Source organism: Halyomorpha halys, unplaced genomic scaffold (assembly GCF_000696795.3).
Source record: "Halyomorpha halys isolate HHAL.00 unplaced genomic scaffold, Hhal_1.1 Scaffold541.1, whole genome shotgun sequence".
Lineage (NCBI taxonomy): Eukaryota > Metazoa > Arthropoda > Insecta > Hemiptera > Pentatomidae > Halyomorpha > Halyomorpha halys.
The window spans coordinates 380335-392897 of record NW_027112673.1 but is presented as its reverse complement, the minus strand read 5'-3'; the positions used below and the strand labels follow the sequence as shown (position 1 = coordinate 392897).

The following is a 12563-nucleotide window of genomic DNA, read 5'->3' as shown; positions in this document are numbered from 1 at the left end:
GATTTTAATTGTACTTTCTGAGCAGAAATAATTTCTATGTTTGATTAACACTGAACGTTTTCTTTTCAATTAAGAAAAAAAAATAACACATTATAAATAGTAATAGTAAAATATTTTTTTAAACAAAAGATGTTCATAGTTTTAATTATTATTAAATATAAATTCAATTTACATTTCTGGTAATATAGGTAAATCTCTAAAAAAGATTTATTTTTCAAAAGTGATTTGAAATTAAGTATAAGAGTTGGGTACATTTAAAAAAAACAACAACAAATAAATGACAAATTATATGTTTCTTTTATATTTAAAAAATAAATAGTTAATCTCAATTTTAAAGCAAATAACCTTTACTTCAAAGGTAACATAGAAAAGGGATCAAAGTCTCCCAATTGAACCAAGTCTTTGCTTTTTTCCCAAAGTTCCCTGGCAAGTTGAGAGTTTTTAGCAGCTTCACTAGGATTAGCAGCAGCGCAATCACTGAAACATATTGTTACAATTATAAAAAGATACACCTTTAAAAAGATTTTTCCTTTCTTGATGTCATTATTATTAAACAATTTTGGCACAATCCTATAAAAAAGAGTGAAACAAAAGTAAAATAAATGATTTTGAATTCTATTTTTTTTTTACATTATACATTTCTTACTGCTAATCAAAATATAGTGAATAAGGGCTAGAGTAGTAACCTATAATGTAGAGATTTACTGGATTCTCTTTAGTAATCTTTGGGTTTGAAAAAAAAATCTCTTTGGAACCAACAATTATGTTCTAAATGATTAAATCTCTAGCTTCTAAGCAAATTAATTTTTTCCTATAAGATAAACTACTATTTCAAACTAATTGTAGCTCCACCTAATTTAGCTTTCCTAGAAGCAATGTGCGATATCACTCAGTTTTAAATATTTTTAAAAAATCTGTATCGCTACAACCCATGAAGGGTCAAGGGTTTAGTTTTAAATATTAATATCTGAATTAGTCTGATTTTTTTAAATCTTCCAAAATATTGTAATATGCTCTTTTTTAGTAAATAGTATATTTTGATGTATAAATGGTTTTAATATGTTTTATTTTATGTATCATTTTAATATTCATTGCTTTGTTTATCCAAAAAGCAAACTAACCAAGTTTCATTGTTTATAATAACTTCGTGATACAAAAAAACAAGATGGCGGTATGTTGTCAAGGCCACATTGAGTAGATTCAAATATCATAAAAACTATTTTAACTCTTCCCATCATAATTGAAAATACAGTAAATTAAAGGAAAAATAGAAATCAAGAAATAGTGCTAATGAATAATATTCAGAAAGTAAATCATTTGGAAAAATCCCTAACTATTGTGCGACAAGCGATGTTTACATGGAACCTCAAGGCAGGTTTTGGTTTTTGAACTTGTGGCAGTTCTGTTGGTGGCGCCAAGGAGAGAGGAGTATGAAGAGGTGGTCGTCAGTTTCTGTCAAGAAGGAAGCCATATTTGATGCTAGGACAGGACAATAAGATGAAGAACAAAGAACATCAAGGATCTCAAAAGGAAGACTGTGAGCTTGGTTAGTTTTGTATGCATAATAATAGATACATGTGTAAATTAGATTTTAATTTAAATTAAGAGAAATTATTGTATCTGTATTCTGATTGTCTAGCAACCACACGCCCTGAGATTAAGAGTCTCTCTCTCTCTCTTTTTATATAATAAAATTAAGAGTCCTTTTACATTATAAAAGTTAAATATAATTCTATTATCCATTTGATATTAGTGTTCTTAATTTGAACCCAAGTTATCTCTTATATATGAAAAGTTTTATTAAACAAACAAACTTCTCTTTATTTTATTTTTTAATATTTTTAAAATTATTACAATATATGTAATGTAGCTGGCAAGAAATACTCTCGCTCCATAACCTAACTCACCATTTACTTACCAAAGTTATCTATATCACTTGGTGTTGGCTACTATGATCTTAATCCAGATTATACTTTGGAGTGGAATGATATAAATTACTTAAGCTTTCTGTAACAAGTTTTTTCTTTTTAAATTGTCATTTCTAATAAATTCTTCAAGGATTGTAGCAGTACATTTTTTTTACAGTCCTCAGAACACTTCATTGCCTTAATATTTGCAACTTATTTCTTCTTTTTAAACTACTATTTGCTTGTTTAAAATATACAAATAAAATATGTAAACCAATGACTCATTCATAAGTTTTCTCAAGGATTTTTAGAACCATAGACTTAAATATTGTTGGAATACTAGTGTAATTCTCTAAGTCAAAACGATTAATGTTCAGATTTTTAGCTTTTACTGACCATAAAAATGAAATCTTTCAATTTATAAAACATTGAAAGTCAATTTTTTTTTCAATGTTTTGTAATCATGCTATGTACTGCATGATAGTTAATGATATACTGTATCTATTCTGAGGGCAATAATAAAATAAGCATATGAGAACCATGAATGAGTCATCAGTAGAATCATGTTAAGTCAAAAAGACACCAGTGATATAGCTTCATTTGAATATAAATCTTAATACAAAATTAAACTCTTAGGTCGGCTTTTGTCAAAATCATTTCATTTTCACTTTACACATTAACTTTAAGTATATATAAATAAATGACTTACTCATAATATAATCCAGATTTTATATTGTCATCTAATGCACAGAACAAAGTGGTCTGTGCTCCTTGCTCTGGAGACTTCAACAACAATGATCCAAATTTTTGTAACAACGAAATAAGCCAAATCAAAGTGAACGCTTTGGAGGTGAATAAATTGCGTGAAATTTCAGTGTAGACTACTCCTGGATGTAAGCTTACAGCCTTCACTTCAGTGCCTATAAAGACAATAAAATTACATTTATATTACTTAAACAGTAATACTATACATTTTTAAAAATATATATGGTATACTGTAAGTGTAACTGTATGCAATGTACAATATTTAATTATTTTTTTATTAATAGCACCAAGGAAAACTCTAATACCTATAGACAATTTCAAATTTAAAAACTGGAAAATAATCTACAGAAGCTATGATGATGTATACTGTAACAACTATGCAAGAAACCAAGTTGAAAATCCAAAAGTACTAAAAGAGTTCAGTTCAGAGAGATGTACATATAAACAACATGCCATTTCCATTACAGATTAATGACACTACCCAATAATTCAAATAAATTATAAAAACCATACATCATTAGCAGATCAGATATTATTAGTAAGTTGTATAAAATTGAGGAGTACCAAATTTTGTTTTTCACGTAAGTTACTCAATAAGTTACTTATTGTAAGTTATATACATAATTTATTTATTGTAAGTTATATACATAAGTTACTTATTGTAAGTTATAAACATAAGTTACTTATTGTAAATTATATACATAAGTTACATACGTAAGTTATATAAATAAGTTACTCAATAAGTTGGCAGTTGAGTGTAATCTTGAAAAAATCACCTGCTTGTATAACCATTGTTCTAAAAACAGTACTTCCTTACAAAATACTGAACCCATGACTCTTTATGTGTCGAAGCAGTTTACATTATCATTATTACACTCAATAAAACATAAAGTGATAAATCGGAATCAATGTTGCAATGATTTTAAATTTAATTCATTAAATAAATAAATTTTAATTTAAAAAAATCATAACTCAACATCTCTCAGAATAGAGATAAGGCATAATACATCAGAAACCAAAATGGATATATAATGAGGTGTTTATAGATGACTGTAGATTGGATATAAGGAGAAGAGGGGGGAGGGAAGGAGGTGTGGTCAGTAATGATGCACAAATAAATAAAACTTATATCCCTATGATATACAAATAGGTAAATCAGTTTTATTTATTCTGTATAATTACTGACTGCACCTCCTTTCCCTCACCTGACTGATTTCTCCTCAAAATGGAGATAATTGCCATATGGATATAAAACTGGAATATTATAATAATACTTCAACACCTTTGGTTTCAAGCTTAGTCTCCTTTATTAAAGTTTGTTAACTATCTAGAAGATGTTGAATGTACTATATCCCAAATTTAATCCCTTTGAATAACATACAGATAGAGGTTCTTGAATTCTTCAATAAGTCTCCATTTTTACAGGCATCAACACTATTCACCACAGCAGAGAGAGGCCAACACCAAATAGCTCATTGGAATGGCATATTGATTGTTAATAAATAAATAAACATCACTCATCCTGCAAACCATATAATTTTTTTTAACATATTTAAATTCAAAACATAAGATTCATTTCCATTGCTATTTGGGTGGCCCATTTCCATGTGACAGATATTTGTTGTGCGAGTAATATCATAATAGTGAGAAGTATGTCAGTGCTTATTTACACACTGATAGCGAACCTAACATCCCTAACAGTTCAGCTTGGCAAATGAATGATTAAATAAAAAATATTGCTCTAAATAATAACAAACAGGAAACATAAAAGTTTATAAGTTACATATAAAGTTGATGGTATGAGGTTATAAAGTTAGAAACTGACACTGTCAAGGGGTCTACATATCATAGCTGTTACTTTAATAGTTGATAATAAAAAGAACTATAAATAAAATTCTAATGATAGAATAGAAAGAATCTGGCCTTAAATTTTCCCCATGCAGACTATCTCATCAAAGTTTGGCTATCAAAATTCCTATTAATAAATAATTTATAATATTTTAATTCCTTAAAGTATATTTCACCTTCCAATCGCTTTGCAAGTTCCAACGTAAATAGAATATTAGCTAATTTACTTCTTCCATAAGCAGTCCAAGGATTATAATTTTTCTCCATGTTTAAATCTTCAAAATAAAGTGAGTCGCCTGAAATAAATTATGTTACAGATGTCAATTATACATTTTTGATAATATAATATTTCAAAAATATACATCCTAGAAAATATGTGAAAACATGTTAAACAAAAATGCATATAAGCTTTATGTTTCTCCAGAAAAGTTCAGAATTTACAGTTATTCAACACACAAATATTGTAGGCAATATTTAAGGATCAAAATTATTAGGATTAGCAGTACTTCTTTTTTTTCTGTTATCTGAATGTGGTATATTTCTGCTATAAAGAGCAAAGTAAATTTATTAATACCACAAGCAATAAACTAATAGCATTCATCTGTGAATTTATCACAATAATTACAAGAAGCCAATTTATGTTCTTTTCTTCACTATGCAGAAGTACAAATTCAAAAAATCTAGGATAGCAAATAACTAACACATAATACAGTATATATTTTTAAAGTAGCTACACCATAATAAAATAGTAATTAAAATCATTAAAAAACTAATACTTACAATATTTATGACCACTAGATGAGACATTTATTATCCTCGATGGACCAGATTTGATCATAATAGGTAATAACAAGAGAGTCAAAAGGAAATGTCCAAGATGATTTGTACCAAAATGAGCTTCAAAACCATCAGCCGTGACAGAGTGGAGGTCCATAAGCACTCCTAAAGCAATGATTCTTAGATTAAAAATAATAATAATAATAAATATTATTAAATATAAGTTTAGTATAAAGCAATGGTTCCCAACTCATGGAAGTCTGAGGCCCATTAATCCAAAAATTGAACCATCCACAATCCACTCCTGAGAGTGGATAACATATTTGACAGTGGGTTTCTTAAAATTGGGTTCTGAGGCTAAGGTATTTATCAGTTTCAATATTAAAACATCAGTTAAGTTAACAATAAAGCAGTTTTAATGATAATTTCTAATAAAATTTGCTGAACCCTTTCCACGTCCCACCTGTTGAGTACCACTGCTATAAAGAAAATTGCTCAATATTAATAATTCATGTTTTTAAATTAAATAGTTTTAATATATATTTTTTTATTTTCGTTTTTGCATTGTAACTCTACATACAATATTACTTGAAATTATTAAAAGAAATTAAGAACATGCAATGGAAATATTATAAAAGGAAAAAATTAACTCAAACCAAAATAAAGAAAAGAATATCATAAAGAAGAAAAAATTACAAACATTTCAAATATATCATGAACTAATAAGTAAATATTGCAAAATGAAAAAATATAAATAAAAGTAATGTTATAAAATTGGAAAACATATTAAAAGAAATTCATTTATTTATTAATTTAAATATTAATTTATTTATTTATTTTTATTTAATTAATTAATTAAAGAAAAGAAAATTTTGACTTTCTATAAGAGTATTATTATACTTATAAGAAACATGAGGGGATCAAGTGAGTGTGCTTCTTATATCAGAGTTTTCTAGAAACTGAGTAAACCGACCAATCCCTCCTTCCCCTCAATATTTGAATAGTTAATACAAAGTACATAATTGGAAGTTTGAATATCATAAAATATAAACAACAATAATTAATATATTCAAAATTTCAAATATATATCTCTATTTAGACATAGATATATATTTTAAAGAGAGTGCAATTTATATAACAATTTTTCTTATCTTGCTTTTGGTGGGAAACGTGTTCTAGTTCAGGAAAATATTTAAAACAATTCATCCGGAAGAATATAGAATCAAATGAAAATTCCTTTGAGTTTCAAAGGTGAGGGTAGCATCCCTGTGGCTCACTGGTTTTTAGTATTGGTTACTCTTTCTAAACTTCATCCTCAACATAATCATCAGAGTTATTAATGTTTTTGTTAACAGGATACTCTGAACAATATCACTATTGTTAAGAATTTCCTTGTTGTAGCATCAGATTCCAGTAGTATATATCATGAAATATCATAAGTCACCATGAATTAATACGTCAATCCAAGGCTTTCTTTTAGAAGTGTTAGTAAACTTAGGTAACTTCTGTTAATTATAACTGAGGTTTATATATATATATGTGTGTGTGTGTGTGTATCTGACTAAATGTACTAGGATGACGGGCCCTTGCTCTTGCCTTTGATGGCCCTTATATCTGAAGTTCTCTTTTCCTTAGCTGAGATCCTTAGTAGTGAGTTTAATTTAATTTTTTGGGCATTAAACCGCTAATATAAAAATCAAGGTTGGCAGTAGAACAATGCAATATTCCACACTTCCTGAAAACTTGAGTAGGTGTCTAAATAATAAGTTTAAATTTTGGTAGAGTTTGAATTGGCTGTTAAACAAGTACCAAATTATCAGATATTTTCCTAGCAAGGGAACCTGACTCATCTAGGTGTTACTAAATGTAAACAACTAACTAGCATTTATTACACAACTAATAATAATTAAAAGCTTTAGGTACATAGGACAATGAGACACACCTTGTGTGAAATGAAAAAATAATTAAAAGTACAGTATAAACCTACAGCATTACCAGCATTATTAACGAGTAGGTGAAGGGATTTGTGAGAAGATGAAAACTCCTTGCAAAATGTCCTTACTGACTCCAAAGATGATAAATCCAACATCATAATTTCTAGTTTAGCTTCTGGAACAACACAACGAATATCTTGCGCAGCAGCTTCTGCTCTTTCAATACTACGACATGCCATCACAACGTGGGCTCCTAAAAAAGTTATATATATCATAAACAAAAAAGAATAATAAGAATTGAATTTGTTTTTTGTTGTGATTATTGTCCGCTTGAAAGTTCATTTAAATTGAGAAAGAGAACAAATTTATGTATATTACAAGAGATTGTCTATGTCAATAAATTGGTAGAAAAAAAAATATATTCTTGAAAATTAAAATAAATATCAGTCAAGTTATTTGTTTTACATGATATATAAGAAGAGCAAATATTCTTTAAGAAATTATGTGAGACCATCATGCAGCATAAGGGTCAAATTTAAACATCATAATATCAATAACTTTTCTTATAAAATTTGTACACTAAATTACTAAATATGGTGAGCTTTTTACATGTGACACTTAATAATAATAAGATATGAGTATTAAATATTTCAACAATAGTTTTCAATCAGAATGTTTATTGAAAAGTCTAACTTCAATACATTAAAATAGAGATGTTTTACGAAGAGTTCACTTAAGAAATGAAGTTTTGTCAGGATTCTTAAATGTGGAATTTAAGAATATAATAGATTAAAGCTTACCTCTCTTGGCAAGGTCTAAAGCTGTGTATTTCCCTATGCCAGTATTACAGCCCGTGACAATGGCCACCTGTCCATCTAGTCTCTTCTGGCTTTGGTATCTGGCACTGAATATCCACCCCATCTAAAAATAGGAATTACAATTTTTTAATATCTAAATACATATATGTACAAAAACAGGGAAATTTATGTATAAATGAAAAAAAAAACAGGTATCTTTTATTTTTTATTATTATTTTTTTTTATACGTTTTTAGTATTAATGCATTTAACTGAAAATCTGCATTCTTATCAAAATAAATTTCACTTTAGAACATCATTATTTAACCATGAGTCACACAAATTACACTTCTCCAGTAACATTTTGTTCATATTAATTTTCAATAGGCCTTTCATGAACACCTCCAAACACATATAATCCAATAATGTATAACAAGATTATCCTGAAAAAAAAATATATATAAACCATTTTTTTCCACCTACCAACTGTTCAGCTTTCATGGTCAAATGGTAATTTTCAGATGAGTGTATTTATGATTCTCATTACTGCACTCCAATCATTCTTTTGAAATATTGCGTTTTTTTTTTTTTTGTTTTGTTTTTTTGTTAAAAACTGCCAAGTAAGGGATGCTTTGTTTTTGAATATTTGCCTATCTAACTAAGGTAAGCAAGCTCCTAAAGTTTAAATTCTTAAAATCGTTCATTAATCATTCCCCTTACCACTTCCATATCATTGTTAGTTATTTGACCTCTGATGTTAGATGGAATGCCTAGTAATAAGGTAGGTGGCCAAAATAATATTTACTTGTGACCTGTGGTTAAATACTTTACGCTTTAAAAAGAGGACAAGGATTGATTTGATGTATCAATATTTTTTTCATTGGGAATTATTTGAAATTACTAATAAATATCTTGGAGTAATATCTCATTTCTCAAAGAAAAATATCAGTACCATGATCTTCTCTCATAAGAAGAAATAATCTTGAAAATTAACCTATTTGAAGGTTTTATTTACCTATTATGTAACCTTTTTTTTTTTTTAATTTTTACTAACTTTTGGCCATTCTAAAAATATTTTTTGTACATCAAAACATTAAATATAATCATTAACAAAAGTCAGCAGATCATCTTTTGGAAACCACTGATATACAGATAAGAGAAAACAGAAATAAATGTTCATCTTTATTAATTTCGTCATATATGTAAAGTTTTGGGGGCTATATATTCTAAGAAAAAAGGTTAAAAGCATAACTCTCTTAATCAATATTTACTAGTATTGTACTCAAGTTTTCATCACAAAACTAATTTACAATATGGTACTAATATAAGATTTAAATTGTTATGTTATTGTTATTTATTTATCCTTCATAATAATGGAAAACATACACACAGAAAGGAAGAATCATTATATCATTAACTAATTCATACAATGATATACTTTAAATGACATTTTGCTATCAAATTTCTTCCCCAATTCTTTTATTCACAGTATAATCATATTTCACTTAAAAAATTGCTCATATTTATTTATTCACTTATAACAAATTCTTATAATGCATATGCACTCATAAAACATATTAAAAGACTAACTCTCCAAATTTATGTAAATGGTAAATTATTAATAAAAGTGATTAATCTTTTATAACAATACAATATTCACTCACAGAAGGCTGAAATTAATTTAACATAGTCTAGGTCACATAATAATATATATATATATATATATATATACTTTATATTTTTTTTTCATTTTGTATATTATACTATTTCATAGTTTATTACATTGATAGTAGCATAAAGGAATGTACAACTAATCATCCATAGTAAATAATAACTAATTAAGAACATGCTTAAATATACAAGATTAAGAAAAAATATACACCCTCAATAAAACAAAAAAAATTCCACAGTTTCAAGATTAAAATAGTAGTTTCAACAACCGTCATAAGAGGCCAGCACCACCCAGACAGCCGATTCCCAAGTCTAAATACAGTAAATAAATATTTACGAGAATAGTTCAACAAACTGCCTAAAGATCGCAGCACAAATCAAGGGAGATAGAAAATAGTAGTTCCAGCAACCGCCGCAAGAGGCCAGCACCATCCAGACAGCCTTCTCCGATGTCTAGCAGGAAAATTTTTATTTTGCATTAGGAGAGTAGAAGTTTACAGGAGCTCGCTCGATTAGACCGGACCCAAATGTTACTGAATCGTTGACCTCCTTTAGACTCCTACTCTCCTAATACAAAATAAAATTTTCCTCTAAACTTCGGAGATGGTCGACTGGATGGTGCTGGCCTCTTGCGGAGGTTATTGAAACTACTATTTTCTACCTTCCTTGATTTGTGCTACTATCTGTAGGCAGTTAATTTAACTATTATTTTAAATATTTTCCAGCTGTATTCCCAGGCGGGAAACGGCTACTATTTTCTACCTTCCTTGATTTGTGCTGCTCTCTGTAAGCAGTTAGTTGAATTATTCTTGTAAATATTCTTTTTCTGTATTTTCATTAGGGGAACTGCTGTCTGAATGGTGCTGACACCTTGCGGCGGTTATTGCAACTACTATTTTTTACCTTCCTCGATTTGTGTTACTATCTGTTGGCAGTTAATTTAACTATTATTTTAAATATTTTCCAGCTGTATTCCCAGGCGGGAAACGGCTGTCTGGATGGTGCTTGACTCTCTTGCAATTATCTAAACCACTATTGTAATATTCTGGAAATTCTGAATAATCATTCTATCGTCTCTTTTTTGTTTTATTGATCGCAAATAAACATGGTGCTTACTTTAGCAAGCGTATTCTTAATTAGGTATTATTTACTGTGTGTATTAATAATAGTACTTTCCTTATAAATAGGACAAAAATCTCTGGTCCTTCATCCAGTCAGGGGACCATAGAACATCTAAGTCCATCATATTTTAGGGTTTTAATGCGAGTTTCAAGGGGAAATATGTGTTTCTGATTAAAAAAAAAATTACTGAGGAAAATCCTATCTTTAAATTACAATAAATTTAGTTTTAGGTGTGGCCCTGGCATTCCTGTTTGATTCTTTTCGAGTCTTTCTCGTGAAATGATTTTGGAATTTTTGGAACATTATAATTTTTTAGAAACCAACAGTTCCAATTTTTTTGTGGCAGCATTATAAAGAGAAATTCTCAATTTGAGAAATAAGACTGGAAACCCATACGAGACAAAATGAGAAATCCGAGAACAGTTTACAGAAAGGTTTTAGATTTTAAGAAAATACAGCGAAAAGATTAGGTAAAGAAGATGCAGAAACCACTGTTGAGGCAAACGACAAAACATGATTAGTGAAAAGGAAGTTGTTTATCATAGTAATAACATATTGTTTAGGTAAGTGTTTACTTACTTATGATTTACGCGCTACGTGTAGGTGTACGATCAATAATTGTTTTCAATAGATGTGAATATTACAATGGTGCAGTAATCAAAAGCACGTTTCAGGAGGAACCAAGACATTAGACTAAACAAACATGAATGACAATTGTGACATATCTTTCAGACACTTATGATAACGAATCGAGTTTCCACTGCGCCAGCGCCTACGGAAGAGAAGTGTTCATTGAAGGTTATCCACTAGATGGGTAATCTGCGTAGCGTATAAATTAATAAATTATGATTATTCATTGCGTAATGTATTTTTATTTCAAGTATTGACGATAATGAACAAGCGAAAAAGCAGTGGTGTATTGAAACCTGGTTATCATTGAAATGATTTACTTTGTTATCATTGAACGTAATTAGTTCATTTTGCTTCCCTTAAAAAAGTTTGAATACAATTAGGTATATATTCAATTAGGTAAGAACCTTTTGGTGAGAAGCACTTGCAATGTCCTCATTTTACTTGTTCTCAAAGTTTTTATCAACCTTTTTACTCCCTTCTATTAAGAAAGTGGTCTGAGCTCAGAATTGGTTTTTATGTTAATTTGTATTTATAAGTGGAAAATTAATGCGCAGATGAATCAGTTATCCAAAGCTGAGTTGCTCTTATAGATATGATCAGAAAACTAGTCTTAATGTAATTTATTGTCATTTAATTATTCTATAATATTTAATTGTGTTGTATAAAAGGAGGCAAATAATCATAGAGCATAAACTGTTCCGAGCATCTGTATTCTACACTGTAATCTTTATGGAAAAAAACACTGTTTTCTAGTAAAAGTTAAGTATCACTAGGTATTATTTCTCTGCATTAAAAAACACTTGTGCTGCAGAAATGGGTTGTTTTACTGTATCAAGGCTTCTTATATCAGCATATATATGTTAATAACATTATGGTATGTATTTTGACCCAAATAAGCTCTACCCAATGTGTAATGGATAAACTTACTGTCTTATATCAAATATTCTTAAATGATTAAATATTTAACAAGGCTCTGCTAAAACTGATAGCATTTATTTTATTTTATTTTATTTTTTCTAAAAACAAGAAAAATTTCAGATCTTTGATTCACCACCTGTAATATATAAAGGGATGTGGTCCAGGTGGAGTAAAAAAACAACACTCAAATAG

At 28.6% G+C, this 12563-nt stretch overlaps 1 protein-coding gene across 1 annotated transcript; it reads right to left on the bottom strand.

Moving 5' to 3' along the window:
* Window positions 1-274: 274 nt before the first annotated feature.
* LOC106684079 (retinol dehydrogenase 11) lies at window positions 275-11668 on the bottom strand (the record flags this gene model as incomplete). The annotated part of the gene is given in 7 exon segments (XM_014425940.3): window positions 275-477; window positions 2617-2827; window positions 4697-4816; window positions 5301-5462; window positions 7293-7484; window positions 8032-8152; window positions 11400-11668. Coding segments are annotated over 6 exon segments (936 nt in total). The 3' UTR covers window positions 275-347.
* Between the last annotated feature and the right edge of the window lie 895 nt (window positions 11669-12563).